Here is a 19,614-nt window from a genome sequence, read left to right as displayed (position 1 = left end):
ACATTTCAATGTGCAAAATCAAGCTCTGCAAAGCCCACACTGCTTTGGGATGTAAGTTCAAAACCAGGATTGGTCAAAAAGTCTGGTACCTTGAGCTAGCTTCAGATGCAGCTTGGTTGGAAACTTTCTCATCAGGACAATAACAGCCAGAATCAAAGCAAAAAGGCCGCTGGGAACACTACAACTCCCAGAAACCTAAGCAAAAGGGCGGTCCGCCGGGAGAACAAGGCGGGGCCAGAAAAATTTAATCTATGCAATCGCAGCAGGGCATGTGCCGGCGGTAGGCGGCCGGGAGGTAGGGCGGCGTGTTGCGATAGGCGCAGCCTGCGTCGGTGGGTGTGGCCAAGGGAGAGGGGCGGCTGCGGATCCCGGAAACGGGCTGCCTCCGGCCGCACTCGTGCGTTTGCGACTCGGAGGTCCGAGGGGGAGCGCGGCCGGGCCACCTGAGATCGTCGGGAATACAACAACCCACCACTGGACGGAAGAAGAGCGATCGGGAGCTCAGGAGATTCCCTACAAACTTTTTTCCATGCAGTGAGAGGACCCCCCAACCCCTCCCCCGATTGATGCAGTTCGCACCCCCTCTGCTGCCAGATCCTAAGGGACGCTGCTTGCTGAGTGATCAGTCACCGTCTTGACTTCCATGTGCTCCCTAATCCTTGGCAGGTTCTTGAGAGACTCCCCATGGCATGGTGACACCTTGAGGGACCTTCTCCAGACCGTGAGGGATCTTCTACTTCCTAGTAGTGCTCGATCACCGAGGAGACCCCTCCCATCCTCCCAAAAAAAAAAAAAAAAATTCCAGTCTTGTGTCAATAACACACAAATTTGAAAGACCTCCCCTGGCAGAAGCTCAGCCGCCCACAAATCTCTCTCCTCCCACCTTTGATCTGGACCTGCAGCAACTGACAAGCTAACCCAACTCTTACCAGAGACCACTGAAGGAGAAGGGGCAACATGTCTGAGGAGATGTTTTCCACCATGGATGAAGGGACCCTCCGCAAGCTGGTGAGTTAACAAAAAACTTAAAGCACGCTTGATTTATTAAAGTGATCTTCTGTTTTAGTACAGGACAACAGAAAGAACAAAAAAATGGTCAATACTACTGTTATAATACATTCTTATAAAATACGTCTTGCTGGGACTAGGGGAGTTCCCAATGCACAGAACCTGAAGAGGGATCTGTGAGACTCTGAGGCATATTTTCAAAGCACTTAGCCTTCCAAAGTTCCATAGAAACCTATGGAACTTTGGAAGGCTAAGTGCTTTGAAAATATGCCTTTCTGTGTAGCATTGCATTTTTGCAATATGGTCGTATGGATGCTCGATAGTGTGTGGATGTATCAAATCCACACGATTTCTAAGCTGCATCTTAGATGTTCACCAGTAAACACTGGGAGATCTTTGATTGTATCTTGTTTGGATTTAACTGATTCCTTTCAGTAGTTCAAGCTGAGTTCCATGTAGGTACAGTAGCTATTTCTCTGTTCCCAGAGTTCCATTATTAATTCTAATCAAGCTTTCGTTCTCTCTTCTTATAACTGGCTAATCAACAGACTTGCTCTACTTTACAAGGCACTCGCTAGAAGACCTGCCCTGATCGGAGTTTCTCCGTTGAAAAGTCTTGTCCCAAATGAATCATGTGACTTTCCAGTAGCATTTTGCAAGAGCATCAGTTGGGTCGGCTTTTGTAATTTCACCCTGGAAAGAATTGAGTGACTTCCCCTTTGTGTGACTACGTAACCCCATACAGGTATAGCCTGCCCTGATCTCTCTTGCTGCTCATTCTGGGGCGTGCGTTTCTAGCATTGCAGGATAAGTGTGCAGATAATTTCTCTAGTTCTGCATGTCTAATCTCTTGGATTCGAAGTGGTTCTGTTTAAGGATGGTTTAACTTTTTCATGCAGCTGACTGTTATCATTATAAGCTGTTGACAAAAACAAATTCTGTTCGGCATAGTTCATGTTGGCAGATAAAAATGTATTGTTATGTCCAATAAAAAAGGTATTATCTTATTTTCTTTTCCATGTTTTATTTTAGTTCTATTGATTACCTTTAAAAGTGGACTAACAGGGCTACCACACGTTTCTTCTCTGGGTCTCTACCAGTTTGAGTACTTGAGCATATAAATTCCTCATACTTAGGTACCAACTCCAGCATTCACCCCTCCTCCAAATACTACCTTCTGTCCCCTATTCCAAGCAAGCATTGCCATCTTCCTGCATGGGTCAACTTCAGGAGCCAAACAGCCTTCACAACTTGTGAGGCAGTTCATGAGCACATGTAGCCTATGGGCAGGTAATGTGATGGGAGTAAATATGGCCACTGGCCACTCAGTTCCGAGACCTCAAACTGCATGAAAGCTTGCTAACTTCTTTCTGCCCATCAACTCGTTTAAAAACAAAAAATCTTCTTTCACAAAAGCAAGGCTTCCAAAACTTGTTCAAGAGCCCCCACAGCCGGTCATGTGTTCAGGATGCGCACCATGAAAATGTATGAGAGAAATCTGTAGCCCTGATATTTATTTATTTATTTATTTATCGCATTTTTACCCCACCTTTTCCCACAGAATACAGGCTCAAAGTGGCTTACAGTAGACTGGAAAGACTAGCGCCAATCCAGCGGTTTTACAAATACAATATTTAAATAGAAAAATAGTTAAACTAGAGTAAAAGGGGAAAAAAAATAGAACGTGGTGAAGGCGGTTAGCTTGGCAGAGTTTAAAAAGGGGTTAGACGGTTTCCTAAAGGACAAGGCCATAAACCACTACTAAATGGACTTGGGAAAAATCCACAATTCCAGGAATAACATGTATAGAATGTTTGTACGTTTGGGAAGCTTGCCAGGTGCCCTTGGCCTGGATTGGCCGCTGTCGTGGACAGGATGCTGGGCTCGATGGACCCTTGGTCTTTTCCCAATGTGGCATTACTTATGTACTTATGTCCTCTACTTGGCTCACTTTTATTACATAGAGCAGTGATTTAACCTATTGTGATGTCATAGTGGCTCATTCCACCAATAAGAGCCAACCTCATTAGTGATGTCACAATGGCTTGATTGTATAGAATGTTTGTACGTTTGGGAAGCTCGCCAGGTGCCCTTGGCCTGGATTGGCCGCTGTCGTGGACAGGATGCTGGGCTCGATGGACCCTTGGTCTTTTCCCAGTGTGGCGTTATTTATGTACTTATAGATCTAAAATGGTCAATTTAAAGCTGTTAACTTGAGAATTCATGAGAGATTGTAGGTCGAACTCCAAAGGATGAGAAGATGTTGACTCGTTGCGACCCCCAAGACAGAATAGCGATCAACTCCTCTCTCGGAATCTGCGACAGAAACAGCTGACTGGAAACGGATCCCGTCGAACAAGAAAGTGGATGCAGGCAACAGCCGTCTGCTGGGATCGGCGGCCCTGATGAAAGTGAGACCAGCACAATGTGTAGAATCCTCCAAGAAGTCTCTCCAACGCAAACAGCTGACCATGCCCAAAACAAACTTCTCATGTGTTCATGTAGAGTCACCAAGACTGGCCTGGAAAACAGGAGTAGCCTAATGGTTAGTGCAGTGGGCTTTGATCCTGGCAACCCGAGTTCGATTCCCACTGCAGCTCCTTGTGAACTTGGGCAAGTCACTTAACCCCCCGTTGCCCCAGGTACAAAAACTTAGATTGGGAACCTTCTAGGGACAGAGAAAGTACCTGTATATAATGTGTACAGCACTGCGTAGGTCTAGTAGCCTATAGAGATGATTAGTAGTAGCACTGCAGTAACAGGATTGAGGCACCACTCAAGTTTTTCTCGATATTTCTTCTTTATTATCCCAAACTGCCCTTTACCACAGCTGTGTTTAAACTATGATGCAAACTGCTTTTTGGGGGGGAATAAGTGATGTCCATTGTAGCAGAAATTTGGTAGGTAGCAGTCTCTGCTTTTTCCCTCTGATATTTTTCTTGGTTAATTTCTGAAAGTAGGATGAAAATAGGTTTTATAAAAGAACTAGTAAAAAGGGCCCGTTTCTGACACAAATGAAACGGGTGCTAGCAAGGTTTTCCTCGGTGTGTGTAAGAGATGGAGTGTGTGTGTCAGAGAGAGAATGTGAGAGAGACAGAGACAGCGTGTGTATGTGTGTGTGAGAGAGAGAGAGAGAGAGAGAGTGTGTATGTGAGAGAGACAGAGTGTCTGTGTGTGACAGAGAGATGGAGTGTGTCAGAGAGAGTGTATGTGAAAGACAGTGAGTGTGAGCCCCCACCCCCCCCCGTTGCAGGGCTCCCCACCCCCACCTCACTGGTCTCAGGACCCCCTCCCCACGTCCCTCTCCCCCTGACTCTCCCGTCCCGGCGCATCAAACCCCCCTTGCCACCCGCAGCTGCCAGTGGTAACGCTGTCCGGCCGCTGCTGCTTCTCCTGTTGAGCAGCAGCAGCCGCTACAAAAAGAAAAAAAGCGATAAATGTTTTTAAACCAAGCTCAAATCATTCGCAAATGCCTGAGTCTTACAACGCAGTCTCTGCAGCCGCTCCTCCTCTCGCCTGTCACGTCGCTGTGCTCCTCCAGGGTCTTACTCCAGGGGCAGTGACGTGGAGGCGAGAGGAGGAGCGGCTGCAGAGACTGCGTTTTAAGACTCGGCCATTTGCGAATGATTTGGGCTGGGTTTTAAAACATTTATCACTTTTTTTTTCTTTTTGTAGCGGCCGCTGCTGCTCAACAGAAGAAGCAGCAGCGGCCAGACAGCGTTGTGACAGCTGCGGGTGGCGAGGGGGTTGATGTGCCTCGGGGGGGGGGGGGTTGGGTTTGATGTGCGGAGGGGCTTGGGTGATGCGCCGAGGGGGGGGGGTTCTGTGGTGCCGCGCTTGTAGTTACTACTTCTACTACTACTATTTAGCATTTCTATAGCGCTACAAGGCATACGCAGCGCTGCACAAACATAGAAGAAAGACAGTCCCTGCTCAAAGAGCTTACAATCTAATAGACAAAAAATAAATAAAGTAAGCAAATCAAATCAATTAATGTGAACGGGAAGGAAGAGAGGAGGGTAGGTGGAGGCGAGTGGTTACAAGTGGTTACGAGTCAAAAGCAATGTTAAAGAGGTGGCCTTTCAGTCTAGATTTAAAGGTGGCCAAGGATCAGAAACCTGCTTTGATCAGAAAGTTAATGTACTGATATTCCGCGATTTCTATCCTTGTGGTTTAATGTGGATTACAAGTCCTGGGAATAAACCTAGGTAAATAAATCTTCCCGGACTATATTCCTAACAATTGCCTGAACACATTAAAAATATCCAATATATGAGTCAACAATAGCTTAATTAAATACTTTATAAAAAATAATGAAATTTTTTAAACATCAAGAAGCAAATTTCCCCTTTCCCTACGTTTCATGTATTGTGCAAAATATTTTCAAAGTTAAAAAAATATATATACTAGTAATGAAGGCCCGTTTCAGGGAGAAATGAAACGGGCGCTAACAAGGTCCTCCGCTCCCCCCCTCCCCCCGACATAGGCCCTGCCCATCCCCGGTACGTGGATGTTGGCCCCCCCCCCCTGCAAAATCGGCAACCCCCCTCTAATACCATCCCCTCCTGTTACCGGAGTCCCAGCCATAGAAGTGAAAGGCAAGGTAGTTCGGAGATTCTGGTGCCTTAATCCGTTGTGTTCGCTATGAGCTGTGCCCTGATTGGCTGGTCCCGCCCTTGAGGGACGTCAGACTCACAGAAACAGAAGCCTGCGCGGCCGCATTGCTGATCTGCAAGGGCAGGCTTCTACATGGAATGTTGCCTAGTGGTTAGTGCAGTGGACTTTGATCCTGGGGAACTGGGTTCCATTCCCACTGCAGCTCCTTGTGACTCTGGGCAAGTCACTTAACCCTCCATTGCCCCTGGTACAAAATAAGTACCTGAATATACGAAACCACTTTGAATGTAGTTGCAAAAACCTCAGAAAGGCGGTATATCAAGTCCCATTTCCCTTTCCCCCTTTCCCTTATGACATCACAATATCAGAAGTGAGCCAAGTATTGGGCAATCAAGCCATTGTGACATCACTGATGAGGTTGGCTCTTATTGGTGGAATGAGTGGAGGAGTAGCCTAGTGGTTAGTGCAGTGGACTTTGATCCTGGGGAACTGAGTTCAATTCCCACTGCAACTCCTTGTGACTCTGGGCAAGTCACCTAACCCTCCTTGCCCCTGGTACAAAACATAAGTACCTGAATATATGTAAACCGCTTTGAATGTAGTTGCAAAAACCTCAGAAAGGCGGTATATCAAGTGCCATTTCCCTTTATCCACATTCCTTTTCACCTTCCAAAAGTTCTAACAAATTGGAAGAGAAGACATCCTTTTGCTAAACTCATGCCTGCCTCCTTCCCATTAAGCTGTCCCTAAGTGTATAGTCAGGATTAAAAAAAAAAAAAATTATTATTATTTTGCCCAGCACCTGTGTAAGCTCACTGGTCTAGTTTTCTAGATCATCCCTGGAGCCTAACTCCCTCCCCCCCCCCCCCCCCAAACAAACCCTGGTATTATATTGACCACCCTCCAGTCTTCGGGAACTGTGCAGATGATGGTGCTGGTGAACCCAGTGGGGGTGGGGGTGGGGGTGGGGGGGTAGGACATTGGCCTATAATGCTGAGCGTTTCAGATGCTCTGCGCTAAGAAATGAAAAACAGAGATGCCAATTTAAGGATTAAGGAAAAAATATGAATAAAGTTGATTTGTTTCATACTGTTGACGTGATCCTGCAGGGACCACGTTTTATGACTGGTTAAAGTCCAGGAGTACTGTTTGCACAAACCTTTTTGTGTATTTCCGTCTCCCACCTCCCTCTATCTGCTTTGTCAGTGTTCAAGGAAATAGTAAAAAAAATAAACAAAAGAGGGCATTATTTCAAAATAGTGCAGGTGGATTTTTGCTTCTCTGCTTTCTAAAGGTAGAAACAGTAATAACAGAGAAAAAATGACTGCAGATAAAGACCATATGGCCCACCTAGTCTGCCCATCCTTTAGAGATCTACATACTTGTCCCAAGCTCTATTGAATTCATGTAGAGCAGCAGTTTGGGGCGGGGGGGGGGGGGGGAATTCTAGCAGGGTGCTTCGGGTTGATTGGCTTAATTTGGATTTTGCTTACACCTTTTTCAGTGGTAGCTCAAGGTGAGTTACATTCAGGTACTCTGGATATTTCTCTGTCCCAGGAGGGCTCACAATCTAAGTTTGTACCTCAGACAATGGAGAGTTAAGTGACTTGCCCAAGAACACAAGGAGCAGCAGCAGGATTTGAACTGGCCACCTCTGGATTACAAGACTGGTGCTCTAACCACTAGGCCACTCCTCCACTAGCAACATTCCATCTAGAATCTCAAATAGTAGCAACATTCCAGAATCTCAAAAAGTGGCAACATTCCATGTAGAATCTTCAATAGTAGCAACATTCCATGTATTTATTTAGATTTTGCTCACACCTTTTTCAGTAGCAGCTCAAGGTGAGTTACATTCAGGTACACTGGATATTTCTCTGTCCCAGGAGGGCTCACAATCTAAGTTTGTACCTGAGGCAATGGAGGGTTAAGTGACTTGCCCAAGAACACAAGGAGCAGCAGCAGGATTTGAACTGGCCACCTCTGGATTACAAGACTGGTGCTCTAACCAGTAGGCCACTCCTCCACTAGCAACATTCCATCTAGAATCTCAAATAGTAGCAACATTCCAGAATCTCAAAAAGTGGCAACATTCCATGTAGAATCTTCAATAGTAGCAACATTCCATGTATTTATTTAGATTTTGCTCACACCTTTTTCAGTAGCAGCTCAAGGTGAGTTACATTCAGGTACACTGGATATTTCTCTGTCCCAGGAGGGCTCACAATCTAAGTCTGTACCTGAGGCAATGGAGGGTTAAGTGACTTGCCCAAGATCACAAGGACTACTACTACTACTACTATTTAGCATTTCTATAGCGCTACAAGGAGCAGCAGTAGGATTTGAGCCAGCCACCTCTGGTTTGCAAGACCGGCGCTCTAACCACTAGGCCACTCCTCCACTGGGAACCAATTCTCGCCTCCAGACTTGGACACCAGTATTTTGCGCCAGCTGAAACCTGGTGTAAATGCCAACGCTCAACTTAACCCTCCAAAGCCGACCTTGCTTATTATAAGCTAAGTAACACATTATTGTAAAATTTCAATGTTTGAAATTCCTACTAAGGAAATACTTGTAGTTAAATATTTAGAGAGAAAGCGTAAAGTATTCTAGGGCCGGTGACAATTTTGGGAATGTCATATGTGGTACTGAATCACTTGTCAGCCTAAGGCCCATACTGAGGTCCTTTCAAACTAATTTGTGTTAAGTAAACTTTCATGAAAGAGTCTTAAGTTATGTCCAATAAAAAAGGTATCATCTTATTTTCTTTTCCATGTTTTATTTTGTTTGATTTCTAAATGAAAGAGTCTAAAACTGAAGTATATACAAGCAGTAATTGTTGATTGTTAGAATGCTCAACTTAAGCATTTGGGTGTAGAAATGGTGCTATTCTATAAAACTGTGCACTTTTCAGAATGCCCCTGCCCTGGCCACGCCTCCGTTTGAGTTGCATGCTGGGAGATATAGGCGCTCAGGCTTACAGAATAGCACGCAAATCCCAATTATTGCCAATTAACTTCTATAACTGATAACATCAATTAGCTGCTAGTTAATGGCTTGTTAAACAATTTATTTGCACGCGCATCTTTGATCTGCACTGAAATTTTGGTGCCCGCATTTGGCCGCCATATATAGAATTCAGGGGATGATGCTAAGTCTAACTTGTGCGGTGGAGAGGAGGAACAGTTCTTGAAATGATTTCAGCAATAGAAACATAGAAAGATCCTGTCCTAATACCCAGGGGCGTAGCTACCCTTTGAATGAGCCTGGCAAAATGCCCAGGGCCACCCAATGGTAGGGGCCGCAAGAGGTAGCATCTCCTCCTCCTCCCCGCACCCAGGTTTGACATTGCACCAGCTCCCCTCCCTCCCCCAGGTCCGACAGGAAGTTGCATCAGAGAGGGAAGACGTGCACAAGAAAGGCCCCGCTGGCCAGAAAGGCAGGTTTCAGTGCTCTCTCTACCTCATGCGGAGGATCGGCAGTGAAGGGAGCTGGAGCGATACCGGACTCACATGGCTGTGGGACGGAGGGGAGGGGGACAGGAAGGCATATATGCTGGACCCGGGCATTGGAGGAAGTACAGGGATGGAGAGATGCTGGTGGGGTTGGGGCAGAGGCTGGATTGTGGTGGGGGAGGGAGCAGGGAGAGAGGGGTAGAGGTGCTCGACCAACAGAGAGAGGGGGAGAGATGTCAGATCATGGAGGATTGGGGGTGCAGGATGAAGGGAAGCTGGACATGGGGAGGGACAGGATCCCGGAAGAGGTACTGACCTTAGAGGTACATAGGGACAGGGGGGCAATACTGGACACAAGGGGAGGGATATGGACACAGAGAAAAGATACTGAACATGGGGGGAGGATAGCGATAGGGACACAGAGGGGAGATGCTGGACAGGATTGATAAGGACACACAGAAAAGATAAATGTTGGACATAGAGAGAAGACATGACATGTTAAAAGAACAGGAGGCCCTGAAGAAAAGCAGACCAAAGCAATACTCAGACAACAAAGGCGGAAGAGTGGTATTTTTTTCTGAATGTATTAAATGTTATATGACAGCTTTGGGAAATGTGCATCCTCCCCCGCCCACTACCTTGGGAGCAATGGTGTTACAGGGAGTTGATCTCAGTTTTTCTGCCCAGGGCCCATTCAGTCCTAGCTACTCACTTTTAATACCCATCCTTTAGAAAAGAATGATCTCTGTGGGTTTTTTTTTACTAGAAAAAAAAAATCTTTAGTGCAGTCTTTCCAGTGTAAAGTCAAGGCCGATTTTCAAAAGAAGCTCTTAATACATCCAGAAGGGCAGTGTACCTTCTCTCCTCTCCCTGAGGGGGGCGTGATGTGACGTTGCAGGGAACCTGGAAGAAAATTGGGAAATACTGGAATCTTGCAGTTTTGATTTCTCACAAAGCAAATCACGAACGCAGGAAAATGTATCGTCTTGTGTAACGTTAGTGGCAAAAGCAAAACGTGCCATCGCACAGTGGTCAGACGGTGCTGTTAAGTGAGCTGGCCTGAGTCCTTTCCACGTATCCATCTTCCCCTGACTGCAGCTGAGTAATGTCCCTGAAATGCACATTTTTCTCCCTCAGACTCTTCCTGAAAAGTTTGTGCCATCTGCTTAAAAAAAAAAAACCTCAGAAAGGGAGGAGTTTTTAGCGAGTAAAGTGCAGCTTCAAAAAGCCACAGAATAAGACCATGGGAATGTCAGCATTTTTTCCTCACAAGTTGCAGACAGAATAAAGGAGTGTGCAGCCTTGGGAATAAAGGACAAAGGGAGACTAAACCTTGAAAAGGTGGTGAGTCTGGGGGGGGGGGGGGATGTTTATCTGGGATGATGTGAGGAGCTGCTTCCCGGCTCTGTGAACACAAGCTTTTAAGGGAGGTAGTGCAAGTTTTTTGTGTGTGTTGGTCTGGCACTTACCCCAAGGATTCTGACTTGCTTCAGAGGTTACTAGCTTATGCGATGGCTGAAGGGATGTAATAAAATGTTACATTGTCATTCTCTATTGCTACTGTAGCATTGAAGAATTCCTTTAAAGTATGGAGCAGGATGGTTTTGTGCTGCTTGATCCATTGTCTGCTGTATACGGATACACCCTCATCTCTGGCTCATCAGGACACGTTTTTTTTTTTAAGTGTGTGGGGGATGTGCAGAGAATCCCTTTCCCAGCCCTCTATTGATGGGCTGCAGCGTTTTTGAATCCTTCGGATTATAGAATCTAACCGAGCTGTGTTAATTTCTGCTTGGCAGCTATTAAAGGGTTTTTTTTGTGCAGATGCTGCTTTGCTAGGTAGCCGTTTGAGAGGGTGTGTAATGAAAGGACCGACTTTTCTCACTTCTTGGCCAGCAGCCAGGATTCAAGCTCCAGCCACCCCTGTTTAGGTTTCCTAACACCTGGCTGCTTGTAAGCAGGAGTCTTTCAATATTGTGTCACACTGTACAGAAAAGAGATGATGTCAGGCTTTATTATTTCAAGGAATGGTCTTAAAGGCATGAAACGATCACAGCTTGAATTTACTAAACAGTCTCCATCCCAGCTTTCCCCACTGGCTGTTGTCTGGTTTTCTTTTCTTTTCCTCTTACTGTGCATTGAGTTTAAAATTTGTATTATTAACTGCCTTTTATGAAGAAAGATGCCCAAGGCTGTGTACAGGCAGTTTAACACAATACTTACAATTTTGTCAGCAGCATAACCATAGTAAAATGATCAAATGAGAATCAATAGATTTGCTAGACTATTTTTGTTACATTTGTACCCCGTGCTTTCCCACTCATGGCAGGCTCAATGTGGCTTACATGGGGCAATGGAGGGTTAAGTGACTTGCCCAGAGTCACAAGGAGCTGCCTGTGCCTGAAGTGGGAATCGGACTCAGTTCCCCAGGACCAAAGTCCACCATCCTAACCACTAGGCCACTCCTCCACTGTTGCTACTATTTGAGATTTTACATGGAATGTTGCTATTCCACTAGAAGTCGGCCCTTGCAGATCACCAATGTGGCCGCGCAGACTTCTGCCTCTGTGAGTCTGACGTCCTGCACGTATGTGCAGGACATCAGACTCACAAAAACAGAAGCCTGCGCAGTCCTCTACATGGAATGTTGCTAGTGGAATAGCAACATTCCATGTAGAATCTCCAATAGTAGCAACATTCCATGTAGAATCTCCAATAGTATCTATTTTATTTTTGTTACATTTGTACCCTGCGCTTTCCCACTCGTGGCAGGCTCAATGCGGCTTACATGGGGCAATGGAGGGTTAAGTGACTTGCCCAGGGTCACAAGGAGCTGCCTGTGCCTGAAGTGGGAATCGAACTCAGTTCCTCAGTTTCTCATGACCAAAGTCCACCCCCCTAACCACTAGGCCACTCCTCCACTGTTGCTACTATTTGAGATTCTACATGGAATGTTGCTATTCCACTAGCAACATTCCATGTAGAAGTCGGCCCTTGCAGATCACCAATGTGGCCGCGCAGGCTTCTGCTTCTGAGTCTGACGTCCAGACTCACAGAAACAGAAGCCTGCGCAGCCTTCTACATGGAATGTTGCTAGTGGAATAGCAACATTCCATGTAGAATCTCCAATAGTAGCAACATTCCATGTAGAATCTCCAATAGTATCTATTTTATTTTTGTTACATTTGTACCCTGCGCTTTCCCACTCATGGCAGGCTCAATGTGGCTTACATGGGGCAATGGAGGGTTAAGTCACTTGCCCAGAGTCACAAGGAGCTGCCTGTGTCTGAAGTGGGAATCAAACTCAGTTCCTTAGGACCAAAGTCCACCACCCTAACCACTAGGCCACTCCTCTACTCCATAAGCACATAAGTATTGCCACACTGGGACAGACCAAGGTACCTGGCAAGATCCCAAAAAAGTACAATACATTTTATGCTGCTTATCCCAGAAATAAGAAGTGGATTTTCCTCAAGTCCATTTTAATAATGGTTTATGGACTTTTCCTTTAGGAAGTTATCCAAACCTTTTTTTAAACCCCCGCTAAGCTAACTGCCTTTACCACATTCTCTGGCAACCAATTCCATTTGCATTGGCTTCCCATTAGGGCCAGGATTGTATTCAAACTCTGTGTTCTCATATTTCAGATTTTGTATGGTGTCGCCCCTGACTATATGTTGCCACTTGTTACTTTGCCTTCTCGCAATTCAGTCTTTGGTGCAAGAGACTACCTGCATGTTCATTTTCCTACCTGTAAGAAAGTAGTTTATAAATCTATGTATTTTTTTTTGTTACATTTGTAACCCGCGCTTTCCCACTCATGGCAGGCTCAATGCGCCTTACATATTACATACAAGTACTTATTTGTACCTGGGGCAATGGAGGGTTAAGTGACTTGCCCAGAGTCACAAGGAGCTGCCTGTGCCTGAAGTGGGAATTGAGCTCAGTTCCTCAGGACCAAAGTCCACCACCCTAACCACTAGGCCACTCCTCCACTGTTGCTACTATTTGAGATTCTACATGGAATGTTGCTATTCCACTAGCAACATTCCATGTAGAAGTCAGCCCTTGCAGATCACCAATGTGGCCGCGCAGGCTTCTGCTTCTGTACGTGCAGGACGTCAGACTCACAGAAACAGAAGCCTGCACAGCCTTCTACATGGAATGTTGCTAGTGGAATAGCAACATTCCGTGTAGAATCTCCAATAGTAGCAACATTCCATGTAGAATCTCCAATAGTAGCAACATTCCATGTAGAATCTCCAATAGTATCTATTTTATTTTTGTTACATTTGTACCCTGTGCTTTCCCACTCATGGCAGGCTCAATGCGGCTTACATGGGGCAATGGAGGGTTAAGTGACTTGCCCAGAGTCACAAGGAGCTGCCTGTGCCTGAAGTGGGAATTGAACTCAGTTCCCCAGGACCAAAGTCCACCACCCTAACCACTAGGCCACTCCTCCAGTATTCAGCTACTTTTTCATACCAAGATACTAAATGGTGGAATTCCTTGCCAAAAAATATAAGATCCCAACATGATTATTTGGTTTTTCGCAAGTTTTTGAAATCTTTCCTTTTCAAACAATTTCTGCCAATTGATCTTGGTGCCTTATCTCCCCCTTCCATTCTCCTCATTATGCTTTATGATTGAATTTTTTATGTATTTGCGATTCTTTCCTTATTGATATGTGTGGGTTTATGTATTTTTGTTTTCATATTTTGCAATGATTTCTTTTTTAGCTTGTTAGCCACATTGAACTCAAAATTGTACAGGAAAATGTGGGGTATAAATGTCATAAATAAAGGAAACTTGCAAACCTAGTAATAGGATTAACATGAAACTGTCAGCAATATACACATTTAACAGCACTGTAGGCCAACCATATAACAAAAACACGATAAATGTCAGTACAATAGAAACAGTACCATAATTTTACTTTATTTATTATTTGTAGCACTTATACCCCGCTCTTTCCCGCTCGATAGCAGGTTCAGTGCGGCTTACAAAGTATGTTACAAAGTATCAATCACAGAGACAGTGCAAAAGTATGTTACAATGTATCACAGAGGTAATACAAAGTATGGTACAATGTAGCACAGAGAAACGTAGTTATATAGAGTGGGACAATAGTAAAAGATATGGGGAAAGGATTGGAGTGTGGGTAGTACTGGTGGTGTGGTCTAGGTTCGAGGATTAAATTGGGTCGTTTGGGTAGGCATGGAAGAACAATCAAATAACAGAGACTTAATACAATGTCAGCATAATACCAATGAAACACCTAATAAGCACACATTAGAACATTCAAATAACGGATACAAGGCTAATGCTGTTTCTACAATACAATGAAACATGTAGCTGAGGGGCCAAGTGCAGATTTATAGATAGGGATAAGATGGGTAATGTAGAGTCAACTAGGGTGAGTTGATGGGTGGCTAAACTGAAGGCAGGTTACAGTTAAATAAGATATGAGGACACGTGTAATTAAACTCTGGAATTTGTTGCCAGAGAATGTGGTAAAGGCGGTTAGCTTAGCAGGGTTTAAAAAAGGTCTGGGCGGCTTCCTAAAGGAAAAGTCCATAGACCATTATTAAATTGACTTGGGGAAAATCCATTGCTTATTTTTGGTATAAGCAGCATAAAATGTATGGAACTTTTTCGGGATCTTGCCAGGTATTTGTGAGCTGGATTGGCCACTGTTGGGAACAGAATGCTGGGCTTGATGAACCTTTGGTCTGTCCCAGTGTGGTAATACTTATGAACTGGTCTAAGTTACTGGGTGTGTAGCGAGCTAGTTCAGGTGTGCAGTGGATTAGGTTTTAGGATTGGAGTTAAGAATGGGTTAACATAGTAACATAGTAGATGACGGCAGAAAAAGACCTGCACGGTCCATCCAGTCTGCCCAACAAGATAAACTCACATGTGCTACTTTTTGTGTATACTTTACCTTGATTTGTACCTGTCCTTTTCAGGGCACAGACCGTGTAAGTCTTCCCAGCACTATCCCCGCCTCCCAACCACCAGCCCCGCCTCCCACCACCGGTTCTGGCACTGACCGTATAAGTCTGCCCAGCACTTTCCCCGTCTCCAAACCACCAGAAGGGGTTAACATTTTGTCGTTTTTTAATATTGGCCTGAGGGACAAATTATAACCAGGTGCTGGTCCTTCTGTGCAACTTCTGCCTGAAGAGGGATTTATAGTACTTTCTCAGGAAGTGATAAAAGTCACTTGGCATTGTTTACCTGGGATAACTCAGGGCAGATGCTTTATATCTTGGCCCTGATGTGCAAGGAGGAGGAAGCTGTGCCCAGCCTAGGCCTGCTGTGAAGGTGCCCAGAGCATAAAGGGGGAAAGGTATCTCTTTTCTGTGCTGAAGTCTCCCCTCTGCTTTCAAGCACTGACCCTGGACTAGAAAAAAATCCCCTCAGCCTGGAGCTGGGGTCTGATTGGATTCAGGCTTTGAGGGAGAGGATACTTCGTAAAATAATGATATAAATAGCTTAATTCAGGGAGCTGCTTGTGACAGAATCCCAAAGCACAGAGACTCAAACCTGGAGGAGTTAGGGGAGTAACTTGCGACTAAAAGCTGCTTGAAATTAGAACTTAATTTTGGCCAAACAAATCAGCAGACAGGTGTTACAAGAGGTGACATAAAAAAAGAAAAGTTGAGTCTGCATTGTCCTTGTTCATGGAGGCCCACCCCTGATTTGACCCCGTCAAAAGGTAGCTGATCTGACCCACCCCCAACAATCTTCAATAGTTTAGCAGTCCCTGACTCACCCCCCCCCCCCCACACCCTTTCCCTTGTGTTTTCTGCACCCTCCACCCTGTCACAAACTGTAAATAGACCTTTTCCTGGTGTCTAGTGCACCCCTGACCCCTCCCACCTCCCCAGCCTTGCCATCATGAGAAATGGTGGCACCCAGCCCTGTGTAGTGCATCCTGGGATGCAGGGTCTCTCTGCTATTTAAGGGAAAGTTTCCCTTATTAAGTATTCTCCGTCTAACTACCAAATAAGGGTAAAAGTCCCTTGTATGGCGGACTGATCTCTTGTGATACATTCCAGATTGCGGCACTGGAGGCAGGAGTGAGTGGGTATTGCTTCTTTAAGGTATGGGGGTACACTAGACACCAGTGATACATTTGAAGTTGGGAAGTTGGAAGTGGTTTGTCAGGCATGGGTTGGAGGGGGGGAGCTAATGTAGTCTGCCATGACTTTTTTTTTTTGTAATTTAAATGTCACGTTTCCTGTCTGTGCCTGAGCCAATCACTGCTCAGGCACTGACGGAAAAGGTATTGGGGGGGGGAGGTCAGGTCAGGCTACACTGCCTTGGACTCGGTGAAAAAAATTTCTCATGGTTCCACACATGAAAAGCCTCCATTTTCTTCCCTGCATCGTCATGGAATACTTAATGGCCTCGTCTGTATTCTGTGTAAGTTTCTGCGTTGTATCTGCGTGGTTAGACTTCGTGGTAGCTTTCTGCTTGGCAGGTGCTTGAACGTTCTTCCTGGACGGTGGCTGGAAGAAATGTCTGGAACTGGTTCCGATTATAAGACTGCCGTGGTGTCTGCCTTGAATTTTTTTTCTCGAGGTTATTGGTGCACCTGTTTTCTTGCAACTCCCAACACATGGTTTTCTGTGTCACTATATTGTGTCTGAGCCCCACTATCCAGAGTTAAGATAAGATATGCTTAGAAATTCATGTGAGAAAGTAAATATAGGTTTGGAAAAAAATGTTCGTTCCTTCACGCTAGAACTGGGCTAAAGGGATTGCATTGTGTGTCCTGGATCTCTGCTGTTCTTTACTATCTACTGATGGTCTATTCTGAAGCGCAGGATTATTTGAAGGGGCCTCGGTGAGCCTTTTGGGACCACTGACCAGGGAGCGGAGGGAGGAGCCGAGATGTTGTGGCTCTCAATGTTTCCTGGGTTGTGCTTCCTGTCTGCTGAAGTGACTTAGGGGGAAGACTCAATGGTCAGAGGCGGCAGACCTCCAGAACCGGATTTGAGTAGCCCTATCTTAGGCTCTCAGATAGGGCTACTCAGATCCGGTTCTGGAGGTCTGCCGGCAGGCCAGGTTTTCAGGATATCCACAATGAATATGCCAGTATCAGGAGTGGTTCACACCTTTCCAGTGGTAGGTCAAGGTGAGTTATATTAAGTTACCAGGCATTTCCCTTCCCCCAGGGGGCTTAAAGTCTTAAGTTTGTACCTGAGACAATGGAGTAGAGAGTTGCACGTGGACATAAATCTTACCCATCCTCACTGGAATATTACCCATCCCCACCCATCCCCGTAAGAATTTAATGGTACATATAAAAAAAAAAAAAATTCCTGTCAGCTCTCTCTATCGCTCTCTGGGTTCAAGCTGCCGTCTCTGCGGGAACCCCGCAGGACCTGTTTCCTTCCCCGCGGGAACCCCGCAGGACCTGTTTCCTTCCCCGCAGGAACCCCGCAGGACCTGTTTCCGTCCCCGCGGGAACCCCGCAGGACCTGTTTCCTTCCCCACGGGAACTCCGCAGGACCTGTTTCCGTCCCCGCAGGAACCCCGCAGGACCTGTTTCCTTCCCCGCGGGAACCCCGCAGGACCTGTTTCCTTCCCCGCGGGAACCCCGCAGGACCTGTTTCCGTCCCCGCGGGAACCCCGCAGGACCTGTTTCCTTCCCCACGGGAACTCCGCAGGACCTGTTTCCGTCCCCGCAGGAACCCCGCAGGACCTGTTTCCTTCCCCGCAGGACCTGTGTCCGTCCCCGCGGGAACCCCGCAGGACCTGTTTCCTTCCCTACGGGAACTCCGCAGGACCTGTTTCCTTCCCCACGGGAACTCCGCAGGACCTGTTTCCGTCCCCGCGGGAACCCCGCGGGAACCCCGCAGGACCTGTTTCCTTCCCCGCGGGAACCCCGCAGGACCTGTTTCCTTCCCCGCGGGAACCCCGCAGGACCTGTTTCCTTCCCCACGGGAACTCCGCAGGACCTGTTTCCTTCCCCGCAGGACCTGTGTCCGTCCCCGCGGGAACCCCGCAGGACCTGTTTCCGTCCCCGCGGGAACCCCGCAGGACCTGTTTCCTTCCCCACGGGAACTCCGAAGGACCTGTTTCCGTCCCCGCGGGACCCCCGCAGGAACCCCGCAGGACCTGTTTCCTTCCCTACGGGAACTCCGCAGGACCTGTTTCCTTCCCCACGGGAACTCCGCAGGACCTGTTTCCGTCCCCGCGGGAACCCCGCAGGAACCCCGCAGGACCTGTTTCCGTCCCCGCGGGAACCCTGCAGGACCTGTGTCCGTCCCCGCGGGAACCCTGCAGGACCTGTTTCCGTCCCCGCGGGAACCCCGCAGGACCTGTTTCCTTCCCCGCGGGATCCCCGCAGGACCTGTGTCCGTCCCCGCGGGAACCCCGCAGGACCTGTTTCCGTCCCCGCGGGAACCCCGCAGGACCTGTTTCCTTCCCCACGGGAACTCCGCAGGACCTGTTTCCGTCCCCGCGGGAACCCCGCAGGAACCCCGCAGGACCTGTTTCCTTCCCTACGGGAACTCCGCAGGACCTGTTTCCTTCCCCACGGGGACCCCGCAGGACCTGTTTCCGTCCCCGCGGGAACCCCGCAGGAACCCCGCAGGACCTGTTTCCGTCCCCGCGGGAACCCCGCAGGACCTGTGTCCGTCCCCGCGGGAACCCTGCAGGACCTGTTTCCGTCCCCGCGGGAACCCCGCAGGACCTGTTTCCTTCCCCGCGGGATCCCCGCAGGACCTGTTTCCGTCCCCGCGGGAACCCCGCAGGAACCCCGCAGGACCTGTTTCCTTCCCTACGGGAACTCCGCAGGACCTGTTTCCTTCCCCACGGGAACTCCGCAGGACCTGTTTCCGTCCCCGCGGGAACCCCGCAGGAACCCCGCAGGACCTGTTTCCGTCCCCGCGGGAACCCTGCAGGACCTGTGTCCGTCCCCGCGGGAACCCTGCAGGACCTGTTTCCGTCCCCGCGGGAACCCCGCAGGACCTGTTTCCTTCCCCGCGGGATCCCCGCAGGACCTGTTTCCGTCCCTGTGGGAACCCCGCAGGAACCCCGCAGGACCTGTTTCCTTCCCTACGGGAACTCCGCAGGACCTGTTTCCGTCTCCGCGGGAACCCCGCAGGACCTGTTTCCTTCCCCGCAGGACCTGTGTCCGTCCCCGCGGGAACCCTGCAGGACCTGTTTCCGTCCCCGCGGGAACCCTGCAGGACCTGTTTCCGTCCCCGCGGGAACCCCGCAGGACCTGTTTCCTTCCCCGCGGGATCCCCGCAGGACCTGTTTCCGTCCCTGTGGGTTCCGCAGGATTGCTGTGAACCCCGTTCCCTTGCAGATCTCTACAATGGGAGTGTCAGGATTTGAACCCTGGTGTCTCTTGGAACTTGCCAGCTTTCTCTGCAGCTTGGACTGGTACTGCAGAATGTCTCATGTACCCTGGCTCCGTAGGGTGTGGACTGCAATCTTTGGCATCAGGTTCAAGCTCCAGTATCCCGATGTTGCTCTTGGGGATTGGTTTACAGACATTTAGCCTAATTGG

At 47.7% G+C, this 19,614-nt stretch overlaps 1 protein-coding gene across 2 annotated transcripts in view; it reads left to right on the top strand.

The window, feature by feature from the left end:
• Window positions 1-446: 446 nt before the first annotated feature.
• Window positions 447-19,614, top strand: part of SMTN (smoothelin) — a 259,947-nt gene continuing 240,779 nt past the window's right edge. The window contains exon 1 of one of the 2 annotated variants that reach the window (XM_030220283.1): window positions 447-1,008. In XM_030220283.1, coding sequence (XP_030076143.1) covers window positions 958-1,008 — 51 coding nt within the window. In that variant the 5' untranslated portion in view covers window positions 447-957. The remainder of the gene's footprint in view (window positions 1,009-19,614) is intronic. The other variant, XM_030220282.1, reaches the window with a different exon arrangement.

This window comes from Microcaecilia unicolor, chromosome 11 (genome assembly GCF_901765095.1).
Source record: "Microcaecilia unicolor chromosome 11, aMicUni1.1, whole genome shotgun sequence".
Taxonomy (NCBI): Eukaryota; Metazoa; Chordata; class Amphibia; order Gymnophiona; family Siphonopidae; genus Microcaecilia; species Microcaecilia unicolor.
Note: the sequence above shows the minus strand (reverse complement) of the source record. Positions and strands in the feature narration are given on the sequence as shown.